General features: G+C 35.3%; 1 protein-coding gene across 1 annotated transcript; it reads left to right on the forward strand.

The window, feature by feature from the left end:
• Positions 1-246: 246 nt before the first annotated feature.
• LOC107611309 (uncharacterized) lies at positions 247-9,844 on the forward strand. The gene is made up of 6 exons (XM_021108301.1): positions 247-352; positions 462-593; positions 5,240-5,678; positions 5,787-6,712; positions 6,823-8,040; positions 8,190-9,844. Exons 1-6 carry the CDS (start codon positions 247-249, stop codon positions 9,842-9,844), a joined length of 4,476 nt encoding a protein of 1,491 aa, XP_020963960.1.
• The last annotated feature ends 8,902 nt before the right edge of the window (positions 9,845-18,746 follow it).

An 18,746-nucleotide genomic window follows, 5' to 3' on the forward strand; every position in this document is an offset into this window, starting at 1 on the left:
CAATTTATGTAGTTTAAAAAATTTTGCTTCCAGAGAAGGCTTGTCCCACGTTGATCGAGGCATCCTAACCATGGCGCGACAGTACACCTTTAGGTGTATCAGAAATTGAAGTCTCCTATAACATGACAATTGACACATGTAAAATAAAAAAAATATCAAGCAACCTCCCAAATAATGAAATAGTGGTAGAGTTCTTTCATACCATTGTTACCACAACAACCACACATTCACCATAGAAGGACAAAGATGAATTTGCCAGACCAAGGAGTTGAGAATGCAAAAGAAGCAAGGCGAAATAGATTGTTCAAGATAGCTGGAAAAAAAAGAAAGCTCCATTATTCTATCCACAAAGGTGCCCACAAAACATATTTATACACTTTGGATGAATCAAATTTCATGCTGCCTTCATCATTTGTTTGGCCATTAACAAGACCTCTCTTATCTTATATCATACATTGCAGAGAACTCTGACGTGGGACATCCCATGCTTCAACAACAACATATTGCTACAAAGCATATACCTCAGCATTGTGCACAGCAAGAATCAGAGCATAGAACACCTTTGAAAGAGTTGCATCTACCCTTATTACAAGGTATGTAACATAAACTGTTCATACTTCAACTTTAAAGGACCTTTTATACAAGAGTAAACAAATTTTGTATTCAAACTTTTACTGCAACACTTGCATTGTGTAACCCTGGTGATTTTTGACAGCCATCTTAATGGTTGTCTTTATAATCATTCTTCCTGCTTTAAAACTTTGCTGCCACAACTAATTAAACTAACATGTCATGTGAAATCCAAAAAAATATGGGATATGGTTCATATTATACATTGTCAATTAATCCTCTTAACATTAACTATGTTTAGGGACAGAAAACAACATACATGTTATTCCACATGCGGCTCAATTGCACTGCCATGCCAAAATGCCTTCAACAAGTCTAACTCCAGGACGCCACATACTAACTCCAACTTCACACAACATCATTCATATTCAAACATCCCAACTAGCATCAAATACATCTCTACTGCCAGGTTAAACTCCTAATTTACTTCCATGTGTTATCCATATTTATATTACTATGTTAGCCTAATCATAACAATGAAGAAATTCTTTGAATGTATATACAACTTCTTAGGTGCGACCAGTTTTCATAACCTTGCCTCAAACGAAACTGCAAATCATCACATAGATCCAGTCTCTTCTACGCATGTAACTCCCACAAGACACACTCTAGATGCATCTCAACCTGACACGGTCAACTTTGAATCAACCCCTATGCATAGCACCATCACATTTCACACAAATACAGGTCATAGATAATATTTGTTCTTGAAGTACTATAATGAATTAACTCCCAATGTATATATACCTTTCAAATAACATTTAAACCTTTTACATATAAAATAAATTTCTTTTTTCCAGATTCTGTACGATATCCAGATTCAATCAATACAAACAATGCAGGTGAATATGAGACTAATACAACAGTCAATTTTACTCTAAGTGAACATCAAAATTTTGCAGTGTTATATTCTTGCCGTTATCTCTAATGCCAGCCATGCTTGCCTATAATGCTTATATTATGTGCAATTCCTTCTTTAGGAAGATTCTTATCTGAAAATGTTTTAGATTAGAATTCAAAGGTCAGTAGTCATAATGTACTCTTTTTTAGTTAGAATGTTAAATTTAAAAATTGTTCATCGAAAAATTTTATTTTATTAAAATATAAGATTAATAAATCAAGTCAATAGTCTCGGTGAAACCAAGTACAATTTCAAGACTCTTATCATGTACCAATAAAAGGAATTGAATTGAAGCAACTACCAAACAAATAAAAAATCTCATGCTTCTTTTCACTACTTTTATCATGTAATAGAATAAAAAATTTGTTTCATTATATTATTACCTAAGTAATACTGTTAAAGTTCCATATTAATTTTTTTTTATACTCTAAAAAAGATTTCAGCTGTAAAAAAAGATTTTTGGATAACATTCTTATTCAACCTTTTGAATTGAACAGATTTCCAAGGATTAAGCACCAACGCACAATATAACACAACACATGTAAGAGGATTGAACGCGTTTACTGCTAATGTTGCTGATCCAAGTTAGTACCTTACAATTCTAAACTTTCCTTATCATATAAATTCTACTGGAGAATTTCATTTTTTTTTTGTGGTAAAATCAAATTCTATAATCTCTCTCACACACACATATATATATATGTTAAACAAAATAGACACAGTTAACGACAAAGACCTAATATCATAATTTTTCGTAAAGAATTATTTAATCATTATAATAAATTCATCAAGTAAGAAAAATTAATTAATTATTTCAATGTCAAATAAAATTTAATAAAAACTTTTATTGAAATTCGGCGTGCACAACAAAAATGACGCTTTCCGAGATGAAATAGCATAAGTTTAAATTATACTTTACATTCAGAAATATAATGTTTAAATTATAATGAGAGAGAGAGAGAGCTATATATGCAATAACAAAAACGTAGAGATAAGGCGTTATATAAGAAAGCTATGAAAAAAAACTCAATATTGTAATTTAATGCACTTTTTACTTAATGATTCAAATAAAATTAGATTTGTTTTAATGCTAATGTTTATTTTCCTGTTAACACTATTAAATTCATGTTATGTTTGGTACAATAATATCTATTAAATTTAACTATTTACGTTAATATTTTCCTTTCCACATATTAGTCGATATGTTTATAAAAATAAAAAGTTTCATTTATTCCACTAAGTCAATTTTTCCATTATATTTCGTTAAGTTTAATTGATTTATTAATCCATTGTGTCATTAATCTATTTCCATTAAGAATTTATATTTGAAAAAAGTTTTCTTAGATAATATTTTTTATTCAACCTTTTAAATTTAACAGACTTCCAAGAATTAAATACCAACACACAATGTAACACAAGACGTACAGGAGAATTTAACGGGTTTACTGCAAATGTTACTGATTCAAGTTAGTACTTTACAATTCTAAACTTCTCTTATCATATAAATTCTATTTCAAAAATTCATTTTTTCGGTCGTCAAATTTTATAATATATATATATATATATATATATATATATATATATATTAAAAAAATAAAGTCATAAAATACTAAATAAATTCTAAATATTTTTATAACAAATCTTCTTAATATCATTGAATATGAATTGACTTTACAAGTTATAATTTTATTTATAACATTAAAGAATCTAAAAAACTATATAATATACAGGTTCTTTGATTTGTATCATATCATATATGAGATCAGAATAATATTTTAATAAACACCATTAACGACAAAGAACTAATATAATAATTTTTCAGAAACAGTTATTTAATCATTATATTAAATTTATCAATTAAGAAAACATAATTAATTATTTCAATGTAAAATAAAATTAAAAAAAAAATTCCATTAAAATTTAGTGTGCACAAAATATAATGACACTTGACGAGGTTAAATAGCTACTTTGAAATAAAAAGTTATTGTCGGGATATCCTATTTTTTGTTTTAACAGTGAGAATCAATCCTTACCCAAAGACAGTAACACTAGCTAGAAAGAAACCATAAAATTACTAAAAAAATTATGAAATTTAAAACTGTGTTATTCCTTTACCAGTACGTAAAACGTAAGTATAATAAATATATAGTGATAATTAAGGTAAACGAGGATGAATTTAAAGTAGATTATACCTTTACAACTATAATTTTTAAAATGAAATAGTATGCCAATTTAGTCAAATTACATATATATTGCTATCTTAAAATATGAAATTTAAAATGTAACGGCAATGTTGTGCCGAATGTTACAAAACATGATGAGTTATTTCAATCCAAAATAAATTTCATAATTGAATTATATAAATTTACATGCCTTTACTTATATAATTTTTTAAACAACGCAATTTGCCAAATTAATTAAATAAGACACATGTTGCTATCTTAAAATACAAAGTTTAAAGTCTGAATTGGATGTCGTACAGAATCTTACAAAAGATCAGGAGTTATTTCAATGTAAAATAAATTTTAGAATTAAATTTTATAAATTTACAAAAAATGTTAGCGGCGGCCGAAGTTAAATAGCTGCTTTGAAATAAAAAAAAAAATTGTACCCGAGACATTCAATTTTACACTTCGAAAGCTAGAATCAATTGTGGGACAAAAAATAATAACACTAGCTGTAGGAAGGCATAAAAAAAATTATAAGCTCAAACTGTGTTTTCTCTTCGCCTGCAAGTTTCATGTAAGCGTAAAAAATTATAACGATAATCAAAGGTAAAATAGCATAACTTTAAAGTATACTTTACCTTCAGAAAAATAAACTTTAAAACAAAATAATATGCCGATTTAGTTAAATAAGATATAAGTTGCTATTTACGTTAATACGAGATTTAAGGTGTGACAGCGACGTCCTGCAAAATATTACAAAAGATGATAAATTTTTTCAATGTAAATTAGATTTTAGAGTTGAAATATTAAAGTTATATACGTAGACTAATACAATTTTTAGAAGAAAGTAGTAAGTCAATTTAGTTAAATCAAAGTTATGCTGCTATTTTAAAATATGAAATTTAAAGTTTAATGTCGACGTCGTGCAAAAATTTTGTATGGATGAAGAATTATTTCAATGAAAAACAAAATTTTAAATTAATTATATTAATTTTCTAAAAAAATTCTAAACTACTCTAGCATGGCCAAAAAATATTGGAGAAGGCCAGGATTAAATACCTACTTTGAAAAAAAAAAAACTCTTCTCGAGACATTCTATTTTTTCCTTTAAAAGTTAAAATCAACCGTGAGCCAAAGACAGGTGTGTACGCACTTTTTAGTTAATCACTCAAATAAAATTCGATTTGTTTTAATGCTAATGTTTATTTTTCTTTTTACAGTATTAAATTTATGTAATGTTTGGTACAATAATATCTATTAAACTTAACTATTTACGTTAATATTTTCCTTTACACATATTCATTCACATGTTTCTAAAAATAAAAAGTTTATTTTTTTTCCACTAAGTCAATTATTCTATTATTGTATTCCGTTAAGCTTAATTGTGTCATTAATCTATTTGAATTAAGCTTAATTAAATTCAATTTACCACACTTGATTGAATACACAATCAACAAAATCTAAATCAAAGTGAAGGTGCACTCTGATCTGCAAATCGAAATATCAATTCATGTATCACTTTATTCGCTTTTTTTTGTAGCTTACTGGGATATCGGTGATCCTCAATTTCCATGCCAACACTGTGGAGCTATATTCTGGTATGATGAGCGCATAGAAAAGCATTATAATGCCAAATCTCCTAAATTCGCACTATGTTGCCGGCGAGGTCAGGTTCAACTTCCTATGATGCAAGCACCGCCTGAATCTTTGAGGAAACTTTACTTTGACACCAATGAAAAATCCGATCACTTTCGATTGAATATTAGGAGCTACAACAGTATGTTTGCTTTTACATCATTAGGTGGTAAGGTACAGAGGTCGATTAATCAAAGTCGTGGGCCCCCAACCTTCATCTTGCATGGACAAAACTATCATTTAATGGGAAGTTTGCTTCCATCAAATGGAGGAATAGCGAAATTTGCACAACTATATATATATGATACTCAAAACGAGATACAAAATCGAATCGCTGCTGTGAGGTAATTTACATATGATTTCTTTTAATGCTCAGCCAAAAGCAAGTTGAATTTTAGTTCAAACTCAGGTCACGTATTTATATTTATATGATTTTAACTAATTTTTTCCAGCTCAAGGGATAAATTGAACAACCTCCATGCGGATATTGTCTCGACCATCAAAATTATGCTTGATCATCATAATGTGCTTGCAAAATCATTTCGGCTTGCTCGGGATGCACTTGCTGCTGAAGCTACTGAATCAATTCGGCTACGTCTTATAGGGAAGAGAGGAAAGGATGGACGCAGATATAATTTGCCTTCAGTTTCTGAAGTTGTTGCCTTAGTTGTTGGTGATTTTGATGGATCTACAACAGAGCGAGATATTATTGTTGAAAATAAATCAGGGTCACTTCAAAGAATAACTGAGCTACACCCCTCCTATCTAGGCTTACAGTATCTACTGTTATTCCCTTATGGTGAAGATGGGTGGAGAGAAGATATTCCATTGAACAAAATTAAAAAAGGAGAAACAGATAAAGACAAATATGTCACAATGCGAGACTTTTTCGCATTTCGAATCCAAGATCGGCCTTCACACAATGGTGTCCTCTTATATTCCCATCGATTATTCCAACAATTCTTAGTTGATGCATTCTCAATGGTTGAAAGCGCCAGATTGAAATATGTTTACACCCACCAAAGCGACTTTAGAGCTGAGTTATACAATGGCCTTCGAGATGCCGTTTTCAGTGGCGAGACAAATGCAGCCTCAAAAGGAAAGAGAATTATACTCCCGGCAACATTTACTGGTGGTGCAAGATACATGACACAAAATTATCAAGACGCAATGGCAATATGTAGATGCGTCGGTTATCCAGATTTGTTCATCACTTTTACTTGCAATCCGCAATGGGATGAAATACAACGATATTGTGCAAAGCACAAGCTCAAACCAGAAGACAGGCCAGACATCATTTGCAGACTCTTCAAAGTTAAAGTAGACAATATGATTAAGGATCTTAGATACAACAAATTATTTGGTTCTACCAAAGCAGGTACGTAATTTACATTTAAATTTTGCAATTTTTTTCCCATGACATTCAGAAATTGCTTCCTTATTCTAAATTAGACGTGTTAATACCATTCAAGCGTTGTTTTTTCCCAGTTATTTATACAATAGAGTTCCAAAAGAGAGGACTTCCACACGCACATATACTATTGTTCTTACATGAGCAAGATAAGTATCCAAACCCTACGGATATAGACAAAATTATCTGTGCTGAGATTCCTGATCATGATGTTGATAATGCATACTACGAAGCTGTCAAGAGTTTTATGCTGCATGGTCCATGTGGTCTTAGCAAGCCAACTTCCCCTTGCATGGAAGAAGGACGTTGTATGCGTCATTTCCCTAAGAAGTTCAACGAAGTTACTACAGTTGACGAAGATGGTTACCCAGTTTATAGGCGTCGAAATAATGGACGCACAGTGGAAGTGTCTGGAATTCATCTTGACAATAGATATGTTGTGCCACATAATAGATTGTTGTTACTAAAATATCGTGCTCACATTAATGTGGAATGGTGTAACCAATCAAGATCTATCAAGTATTTGTTCAAATATGTAAACAAAGGGAGTGATCGGGTCACAGCCTCTTTTTACAGAAACTCCACAAGTGACAATTCAAGTACAAAAGTTGATGAAGTGAAAATGTTTTATGATTGTCGATACATATCTCCTTATGAAGTTGCCTGGAGGATATTTTCCTATGACATTCACTATAGAAATCCATCTGTTGAGAGGCTGAGTTTTCATTTACCAGATCAACAACCTGTTGTATTTACAGATAATGAATCATTAGTTGAAGCTCTTGCAAAGGCCACTGTAAAAGAGTCCATGTTTCTAGCTTGGTTTGCAGCTAACGAAAAATATGCGGAAGCTAGACAACTAACATACACTGAGTTTCCAACAAAGTTTGTTTGGAAACCTTCACCTCGAGCTTGGGAACCTAGGAAAAGTCATCAAGTCATTGGAAGGATGATTTTCGTTCCACCATCATCTGGTGAGCTATATTACTTAAGGATGTTGTTAAATATTGTAAAGGGACCAACAAGCTATGTAGATATTCGAACATACAATGGTGTTATCTATTCATCATTTCGAGATGCATGCTATGCACGTGGGCTACTTGATGACGACAAAGAATATATTGATGCCATTAAGGAAGCAAGTCATTGGGGCTCAGGTCATTATTTGCGAAAATTGTTTGCGACTCTATTGTGGTCTAACTCAATGGTGCGACCTGAAGCTGTATGGGAAGAAACTGCCATCTTATTATGTGATGGGATTTTGCATAATCACAGAGCCATGTTTGGCCGATCTGGTAAGCAGACAACTCCAATGATAAACCTTTCTATTAAATTTTATATCTTTAAAGTGTTATGGCTTACATGTTTTCATAGTAATTTTTTCAAGTACCATATGTTTTTCATAATTATAGCAACTAATGTTTTTACTATGTCAACATTTCAGATTTGGTTTTCAGCGATGAAGAATTAAAGGACCTAACTTTGATTGAGATTGAACAAATATTGAACAGTAACGGCAAAAGCTTGCGGGATTATCCGACAATGCCATTTCCATCAGGGGATACTGACCATCTTAGAACACGAAACAAGATGATCTTTGATGAGTTAAATTATGATCGTGTTGAATTACAAAGGCAATACATTCAATGCCTGTCCAAATTAACTACAGAGCAAAGGAGAGTATATGATAAGATCATAAGCGCTGCAGAAAGTCAACATGGACGTATGTTTTTTTTGTATGGCCATGGAGGTACAGGAAAGACTTTCCTTTGGAAAACTTTAGCTTCAGCATTGAGATCAAAGGGACAGATAGTATTAACTGTTGCCTCTAGCGGTATTGCTTCTCTATTGTTACCTGGAGGTCGGACTGCACATTCTAGATTTGCCATACCATTAACCCCAGATGAATTCTCTACTTGCAATATCAAGCAGGGAAGCCCATTGGCAGAGTTAATTGTAAGAGCAAAGCTAATAATCTGGGATGAAGCTCCTATGATGAGCAAATTTTATTTCGAAGCACTTGATAAGACAATGAAAGATTTGATGAGGTTCAAACATGATGAAAGCCCAGAAATGCCATTCGGAGGGAAAACAATAGTCTTTGGTGGAGATTTTAGGCAAATCTTGCCAGTGATTCCAAAGGGAACAAGACAAGACATCGTCAATGCGTCTTTGAATTCATCATATCTATGGCAGCATTGTGAAATATTAAAGCTAACCATCAACATGCGGCTGCAATCCATGGCTGCAGATAGTGGCAAACAAGATTTGCAGCAATTTGCCGAATGGATTCTTCAGGTCGGCAATGGAATATTAGAAGGAATGAGTGACGAGTCCAATTTGATTAGCATACCTCCTGAATTCCTTATCACCTATTATAATGATCCAATTGAAGCAATTGTTGAAGCAATCTATTCTGATTACATTGCTGACATGGATAACGAAGGCCACTTGAAAGGTCGAGCTATTTTGGCTCCTACAATTAATGCGGTAGATGAGGTGAATGATTACATGACCGAACTGAACAACAATGCATGCAAGACTTATGTTAGTTCCAATAAATGTTTGTTCGAAGGGGGTAGCAATGAAATTGAAGGCATGCACACACCGGAGTTTTTAGCAACAATTAAATGTTCCGGGGTTCCAAATCATGAATTGAAGCTAAAGGTTGGTTGCCCTGTCATGCTTATTAGAAATATTGATCGCTCTTCAGGGCTTTGCAATGGTACTAGATTGATAATTACAAGACTTGGAGATAAAGTTATCGAGGCAAGATTATTAAATTCTGACAACTGTGTCGATAAGGTCTTTATTCCTAGAATGACACTAACACCATCAAATGCTAGGCTACCATTTAGATTTCAAAGGAGACAATTCCCTCTCATGCTATCTTATGCAATGACCATAAACAAAAGTCAAGGACAATCATTAGACCACATCGGATTGCTACTGAAAAAACCTGTTTTCACACATGGCCAACTATATGTTGCCATTTCAAGGGTCACTAACAAGAAAGGATTGAAAATTCTAATTGCTCATGATGAAAACACTGGCAAAACAGAGAATATTGTTTACCCAGAAGTCTTTAGAAATGTATGACAAACCTTTTAACATTACTTATTTCTTCATTATCATCTCATGTATATACATGTATTTTCGTTTATAAAAAACTTATTTTTTCTCAGTTTACATTCGACCAACTTTAATAATGCATACATGATTTTTATATCTCAAAATTATTCAATAATTAAATATTATTTTCTAAAAAGATTTATTTTTTGGGTGTCAAATTTCATAGATTTCACTTCAAAAGAATAAACTGGGTCACAAATTTATTTTTGCTGATGTGGCATTATATAATTAAATACACGTGTAAAATCACTTTATATTGATACTGCATCAAAATTAAATTCTTAATTAATACAGACAATATATTCTACTTATATCCAATTTATATACTTTATCTTCTTTATATTCCAATAAAATTACAAATATCTTATTAAGCTAACTTATCAATTTTTAAATGTAACAATATTTTTACAAAACTAAGTTTAAGCAATTTTCATTTTTCTCTTCAAAGATCATTATTTTTCAAACTAAGTTTTACTTTTACATGATCATTCTATTTATTTCTCTTCCCGCGCATAGCGCGGGTATCTTGCTAGTTATAATATATAGATATAAAGATAAAAATATTCTCGATAGTTCAAGGCCAGCTTGACACGTGAAACAATGCTTACTGTCAAGGGAGCAACTTGGGAGAGATTGTTGCAATATTATCGAAGCTGGGTTGAGATGGAGTCGCAGTTGAGTGGACGTGACAACTGCAAATCTATGTTGAGTTTGGAGTTGTGAATGGGTTAAAACATCGCGATACTCACATGTTGATAAATGTGAAAGATGGTAGTTTAGTATGGAATTATGGATTGAAGAGGAAATTTGTCAAAAATGACAAGACTCTTTAGTAAAGAGCAAAAAATTAAAAATAAAAAATCAAGGAAAAAGAGTAATATATATATATATATACACTATTTTTTAATTAGAGGGGTTTCGAATAGATAGAGAGATGAGAGAGAGAGAGAGTGTGTGTGGAAAACACAGGGATGGGTAGAACGGTAGGTCAGACTAAGGATCCTAGGGTTTGGAACCAAGATGAGTATCGACGATTGGAGAACGAGTCCTTCTCAATCTTCGTGGATAATCTGCCGGTAGACATTTCGAAGAAGGAACTGTTTCAACTTTTTTATTGGATAGGACGCATCAACGATATTTACTTATCAAGGAAACATAAGAACGGAGGGTTATACATTTTCGCGTTCATACGATACACCACGAAAAGAAGGGCTTTGAAGGCTATAGTTGAGATGAATCATATGAGATTGAGAGGAAAGATTATCTTTGTGGGGAAAGCTAAATACAGAAGAATGTCCGAGGAGAAAGACAAGAACAAAACTCCTTTGGATCGTCAATTGCCAGAAGTTAGAGGAGAGAATAAGGAAATCGCAGCTACTTCCAACAAGGACTTGGTGAAGGATAAGGCAGCTCAAGATCCACATGGCAATGAGTGGACAAAGAAGGTGGAAGTTCCCCTGGTGAAAGAAAACTTGGACTGGCTGCAGAAAAACTTGGTTGGGGGAACGACGAAGGCTATTAACTTCAGAGTGTTGAAGGAATCGGTTATGAAGAATTTTCCTCATGTCGTTCAGGTGCACGAAATGGGTGTTTATAAAGCACTGTTGACCTTTGACAACATCTTGAATGCAGAAGAAGCGTACACTTTCAAAATGAATAGCCTTCTGCAGTTGTTCCATAGTGTTTGGAGGTGGGATGAATCGAAGAAAAGCGAAATTCGGAGGGTATGGCTGGAGTACTTTGGGGTTCCATTACATGCATGGTCTGTGGATACGTTTAAGATAATAGGAAGTCAATGTGGGGAGGTGGTTGGTTGTGATAACGTGACTGAATCGTGCACTTCCTTTAGTGCTGGCCGAGTACAAATTGATACCTGCATGATGGATTTGATAAAAGAATGGATCCATATTACAATAGGAACTAGTGGCTTTGATATATTGGTAAAAGAGGTAGGATATGAAACATTTGGAGAGAATGATAAGATGGATTTGACGAGGAATGGCAAGGGTAGCTGTGACCACCAGAGAAACATAACTACGAAGTGCTGTGAGGATGTAGCTATAACGGTGCCAACACCAACAATTTTGACAGCCAGTTCAGATCAGGGAGCGGAAGTGGTTGTCGAGTTGTTGCGTGAGGAGGTTGAAGATGAGGTTAGATTGGTAAATTCAGAACCAATTTTGAATGAGTGGAGTTATAAAAATTTAAGACACAATCAATTGAATCTGGTAACTTATCAATCTAATAAAGGTGATATTGAAGGCATGACAGATTTTGTGGGTTATGAGGTGAGTAATGAAGTGGATTCTGAGTTGACTATTCCTTGGGAGTACGGTTGTAAAACTAATGGGCCTGGCAAGGGAGTTTTGTTGTCAGACGTTGTTGAAACTAAAACTGGGCCCTTCAACAATCTTAGATGCTGTTGTGTGGTTTTGGGCCATGAAAGGTTAAGGCCCGAATCTACATTACGCGATGAAGAAGGGCTCCGCGTTCATGGGCCTGGGTTGGAGCGCCTGGTTCGGACTTGTACCGGGTCGGTTGCGGAGACAGCAGGCTGGGGAAGTGTACGCCAGCAGGGTTCCCCTCTTCCAATCGCGGAAGCCTCTGCGCCAGGTGATGTCGGTGAGTTGGGGGCTACGGCTCCTGTGGATGAAGCAGCACGAACACGCCCTGATGAAGACCGAGCAACGGTGGCTGTTCCATGAGCTGTTAATCGAGATGAACGCAGGTTGGGGGACGGTCGCTAGGAGCTCGGGGCTGGAGTAAACCGTAGGGAACGAAGTCGCTTTGGCCAAGATCCTGCGGCGGAGGCGGCTGCGGTTGTGGCACAGAAAGAAGCCGTGCCTTGTTCACCTGTTGATGAGCTGGGTTCGGCAGGGGATAGAGGGAATAATGAGAGGCAAAGAAGGACATGCACAGTGGGGATGGGAGGAGTCCGACTAGCAGTTCATGGTAGAGGGACTGCTGACCTACAAAGCGCTGCGGGCGCGGCAGCTAACGGTGAACAGGGACGTCATAGGGTTGATGGAAACCACGGTGACTATGACCAAGAGCTTGAGAAGCCTGGCCCGGGTACAAAAGCAGGGGAGGGTAGACATCCACCTATGCCTAATGACGAAGACGACCACAGTGAAAACGAGGTTAACTTGGAGGATGTAGTGCATGCCAAGGATGATGAAGCCAGTGACAGTGAGGGTATAACTATGGAGGAGCAGATTTTAGAAAACAAAAGAACTTGGGAAGTAGCAACGGAGTCAGGCGCAGTGCTGTATAATGAAGACGGTGATATTATGGCGATCCTCCAACAACAGAATGAAGAAATTATCATGAAAAAATGGTTGGCGAAACAAAGGGCAAAAGCAAGGCGGAGCAGACCCAAAACTCATAAAAAGGTGTGCAATAGTTTATTGAAATGATTTTTAGCTCTTGGAATATCAGGGGGTTGAGGGGGGATGAGAAGCTTAGAATGATAAAGGACCTAAGAAGAAAGTTTAAGTTAAACATTTTAGGCCTGGTGGAGACTAAGAGACAGGTAGTGACTAAATTTGATATACCAAAAATTTGGGAAAATAGTTGTGCGGGGTGGGACTTTGTTGAATCTAATGGTGCTTCTGGTGGGTTGCTGTTAATGTGGGAAGAGGATTTTTTTAAAATAAGAAATAGTCACAAAGGGGAGAGATGGTTGTGTGTTGAAGGGGAGTTAGTGAAATATAATTTTCATTGTGCTTTTATTTTGGTATATGGTGCGCATGCTAGAGATGAGAAGCTTGTTGTTTGGGAAGAGTTGAGTTACATAGCAGGGTTATGCCAGGTTCCCTATTGCTTCATGGGGGACTTTAATGAGATTGTGCAGGTGGAAGAAAGACGGGGCTCTGATAGCTTATCCTTGTCCGCTGAAGACTTCAAGAACTGGATACAGGATATGGGGGTGGTGGACTTGCCTATTACTGACCACAATTTTACATGGTTCAGAGGGCGATCTTGCAGCCGTATTGATAGGGTCCTGGTTAGCCTGGAATGGCTGGAAAAGTTCCCAGAGACTCGGTTACGTGGTGGTCCTAAGGGCTTGTCAGACCATTGTCCAATTATAACGGAAGTTAGGAGGCAGAGAGATGGGCCGAGGCCATTCAGAAGCCTTGATTCATGGTTTACACATGATGATTTTCTGAGAATGGTTAAGGAGGAATGGAGAGCTCTAGGTGAGGCACAATTTACAGATAAATTGAAAGCTATGACAGGTCCTCTGGGAAGATGGCATAAAGATAAATTTGGCAATATGGACAGAAAAATCATGAAGTTTGAGGAAGAGATCAAGAAGATTGATGACTCGGTGGGTGACGGTGTGTATGATGGAACAGTGGAGGCAAGAAGAAAGGCTCTGGTGACTTGCTGTGAGAAATGGTATGTCAGAAAGGAGCTACATTGGAAGCAGATTTCGCATTCTAGACATGTGAAGGACATTGATAAGAACACGAGGTACTTCCACAACTTAGCCTCTGCGAGAAGAAGAAACAACAGGATTGATGTGCTACTCATTAATGGTAGGTTGATAAGGAACCAAGCGAGGATTAAGATTGAGATTCGAGACTTCTACAAAAAGTTGTATCATCAGGAAGAGTCTCCCTTGGTGGGGTTTAGGGACGGCTTGGTGGAAATGATTGGTGAGGATGATGCGTTGGCATTGGAGGTACAACCGACTCCAGAGGAGGTTAAAGAAGCAGTGTGGGACTGCGAACTTTCCAAAGCTCCTGGAAGTGATGGGTACAACATAAACTTTATAAAGAGGTGCTGGACTGAAATTGGCACTGAATTTACGGCGACGGTGTTGGATTTCTTCCTGTCTTCTAAGCTACCGGCGGATGCGAATCTCACTTGGGTGGCGTTGGCCCCTAAGTTTACGGGGGCAAAGGAAATCAAAGATCTGAGACCGATCAGTATGGTAGGCTGTGTCTATAAAGTTATTTCGAAAATGCTGGTTAGGAGGATGCGAGCAGTCATGCCACGACTAGTAGGTGAGACACAGAGTGCCTTTGTCAAGGGACGGAAGATTCATGATGGAGCGCTTATCGCATGTGAAACTGTTCAATGGATTAAAATGAGGAAGAAGGAAGCAGTGATAATGAAACTGGATTTCCAGAAAGCATATGATAGAGTCAAGTGGAGCTTTGGACCTAGTGTTGCAGAAGATGGGCTTTGGACGGAGATGGAGGAGTTGGGTTATGGAGTGTGTAAGTACTAGTTCAATGTCAGTGCTGATAAACGGATCGCCATCTAAGCCTTTTAAGATGGAAAGGGGATTGCGACAGGGTGATCCTCTATCTCGATTTCTGTTTGTGCTTGTCATTGACGTGCTACATAGGATGCTTGGGGTAGCAGTGAGAAATAGGTGTATCTCGCCACTACTAGTGGGTAGAGATCAGGTCGAGCTGTCACATCTTCAGTTTGCGGACGATACCATCCTGTTCTGTCCCCCTGAGGAAGAGACCATTAAGAATTACAGGAGGATCCTACGTTGTTTTGAGCTCATGTCGGGGTTGAGTATTAATTTTGATAAGTCTAGCCTGATTCCTATTAACTGTGATGATCAGTGGGTGCAGTGTATGTCTAGAATGCTGGGTTGTAAGATTGCCTCGTTGCTGGTGAAATACTTAGGGATCCCGCTAGGAGCAAACCCGAGGTTGGTGAGGACTTGGAAGCCCATTATAGAAAAAGTGGAGGAGAAGCTGAGCATCTGGAAAGCCAAAATCCTCAATAGAGCTGGTAAACTGGTGCTTATTAAATCTGTGTTGAATAGCCTCCCTGTCTATTATTTGAGCTTGTATAAAATGCCAAAGGCTGTGGCAGAGAAACTGATTTCCCTACAGAGAAGGTTTCTTTGGAGTAAGGAGGATGGAAGGCATGGTATGGTAATGGTCAGGTGGGAGGTGGTGCAAGCTCCCAAAAAACTTGGCGGTTTAGGGGTTGGGGATGCTATGGTGCGTAACTCAGCCCTTCTCTTGAAGTGGTGGTGGCGGTTTTCAAAGGAGGATTGCCCCTTATGGAAGAAGGTGGTGTGTTCTTGTAACAATCTGAGTCCCAATGTGATGCTATCATCCCAGGTGTTACCTACTCGGGAGGGGGGACTATCTGCTAAATACAATTCAAGGATCAACAAGTAAGACAGAAGATGATTAATGGGTTGGCTATGGAGATTGGTGATGGGAGAGGAACTCGGTTCTGGGAGGATGTATGGTTGCGTGGTGGATCCCTGAAAGACTTATTTCCGAGGCTTTTCTCAGTTTCAAACCAAACAGGATCCGTTATAGGGGATTGTGGGTTCTGGGATGGGTTAGAGTGGAGATGGAACTTCCAGTGGAGACGAGAGCTTTTCCAATGGAAATTGGAACTAGTGAACCAGTTGCATGAAACGTTAAGACTGGTTAAACTTGCATATGACAGAGAGGATAGAGTTGTGTGGAAATTTGATAAACAATGTGTTTTCTACTAACTCCTTTGTGCAGGAATTGCAGGTGGAAATGCTCCCTGAAGATATAGCAAGTTACAGTTTTACTAAGACAGTTTGGAAAGGTCTAGTCCCGCCACGAGTTGAATTGTTTGTTTGGTTTGTTTTGATTGGAAGGGTCAATACAAAGGAGAGACTGAGTCGATTGGGAGTAGTTACTCAGGAAGATGTGACATGTGTGTTTTGTAATCAAGGTGTTGAATATGGTCACCATTTGTTTCTTGGGTGTGAATTTTCTTGGCAGGTTTGGTGTGTTTGGCTGTCCTTTCCTAGAAGACAATGGTCATGCCCAGAGACGCTAAAGGAACATTTTCAAAGTTGGACTGAGCTACCAACTAGTAAACAGGAGCGCAAGAGGTGGATGGTATGTTTCTGTGCGATTATATGGAATATTTGGCTAGAAAGGAATAGAAGGATCTTTCAGAATAAAGGAAGAGGGGTTGAAGAGGTTATACAACAGTCCTTCATGAACTATAAGGAGTGGCTAGGCGTGGATCCCTTCTGTTGTTGATGGCACTGCCGAAGGTGACAGGAGGTATCTATTAGTGTTACATGAGTTTGCTTTAGTCTGTTGACCGTAGTTGGTCTGTTGTCTTGTGCTCCACTTGTTGTGTTGAGCTTTTACTTTAAAAAAAAAACACTATTTTTTAATTTTGTAGGTCGATAATGACTGATCCACGATTGAAACTCTATTTATTAAGAGTTTATTGCATGCTAGTCAATAAATTACTATACATATAATGTGAGAATCGAACCTCATAATTACTCAACTAATATAAATTGATTAACATCAATATTAATTATTTTTAATATTTTTAACATTAAAAATCATTAATCTTTGATTTTAATTATAATTTTATAAAATATTTATAGTAATAATCATTATATATAATTTTTTTAATTTTTCAATAAAGCCTTTATATATTTTTATGTATTATTCCATGTAGGCACATAAACATACACTAGTTTATTTCTTAAAAAAAAAGAATAAAAGATCAAATGAAAAAAGAAAATAAGAAATTATAAAAAAAATATTATCTAATTAATTTTCATACTCGTACTTATTGTCATCTAAAAAAAATTCTAGACTCCCTCACTTACTGTGTTACGGATAAACTATATATTAAAATGAATCGAGATTACTAATTTACTAAGATAAAAAAAAATAGCAAATAATCCTTCTTTGAAGGAAGAGACGTCCTTAATCTGATATTCTGATGCACAACAACTCTAAAACTATATACTAATTAAAATAAAAACATTTGTTCTTTAATTCGTTGAGTTAATACTCAAAATCGTCCCTGAAAGATACTCCGATCTCCATTTTGGTCTTCGAAAGATAAAATTAATCAAAATCGTCCCTAAAAGATACACGACTTGGTCACGTTAGTCCTTCCGTCAGTTGGGTGATGACGTGGCGGATGATACCACGTGTCACGATATGATTGGTTGACGTGTCAGGTCAGTGACACGTGGCATGCCACGTGTCACTTGACATGTAAAAAAGTTATTTTTAACCAAAATAGTCCTTGAAAGTTCAGACGTAAGTCATTTTCATCCCTAAAATTTTAAAAAATAATCAAATTAGTCCATATATAATTTTTTTTAATTTTTTTTATAATATTAAATTTGAAATATTTTTTAATACTACTAATTTTAATAGAAATATAATTGACAAACAAAAAATTAGTAATGGTATCTTTTCTTCTTAAAAATTGTCAATAAAATTATCTCTCTCCTTTAAATCTTCTCAAAATCTCTCTTATTCTTTTCTATTCTAAAACATTTTTCTTACATTATCATATTTTGCTAAAATATATATATATATATATACTCAAAATTGAAATGTATGTATTTATTAACCTAAACAAAGTTATATGCTCAAAATCAAAATTTATATATTAAAAGAAAAATTATATAATCTATCTCAAACATATGAAACACACAAAATATTAAATATTTTTAACTATATGGAAGTACTAAAGAAAATATTAATCTGGTCATAATATATATTCGTTACCAGCGTTAATATCTTAGTTGTCAAATTAGTTTGATTTGAGTCAAATAGATCTATTAAGAGATCCAAATCTTTTTTTTTTAAATATTTACAAGAAACAAATATAAAATAGCACAAACGAAATTATTAAACTAATTATGTGATTATCAAATCTAAATTTATAAATGATGTTATTCAAGGGTCGAAGGAGTGTCATTTTACTTTTTCTAAATAATGAATTTGAAAAGAAATTCAATTTTTCTTATAACTTTCTAAATTTAATTAGTTTCAATTTATAATTCTGAAAGATTATATAATTTTTGTGTTTTATATGTTTGAGATAGATTATATAATTTTTTTTTTAATACATA

The sequence above is a fragment of the Arachis ipaensis genome, chromosome B8 (assembly GCF_059453495.1).
Source record: "Arachis ipaensis isolate K30076 ecotype BB chromosome B8, ASM5945349v1, whole genome shotgun sequence".
Classification (NCBI taxonomy): Eukaryota; Viridiplantae; Streptophyta; class Magnoliopsida; order Fabales; family Fabaceae; genus Arachis; species Arachis ipaensis.

What these genes read in the sequence shown, in the direction of transcription:
- LOC107611309 (XM_021108301.1), top strand. Translation starts at nt 247, where the DNA reads ATGAATTTGCCAGACCAAGGAGTTGAGAATGCAAAAGAAGCAAGGCGA. An exon ending in GCATCTACCCTTATTACAAG is followed by an intron (nt 594 to 5,239) that starts GTATGTAACATA and finishes TTTTTTTTGTAG; the next exon opens with CTTACTGGGATATCGGTGAT. An exon ending in AATCGAATCGCTGCTGTGAG is followed by an intron (nt 5,679 to 5,786) that starts GTAATTTACATA and finishes AATTTTTTCCAG; the next exon opens with CTCAAGGGATAAATTGAACA.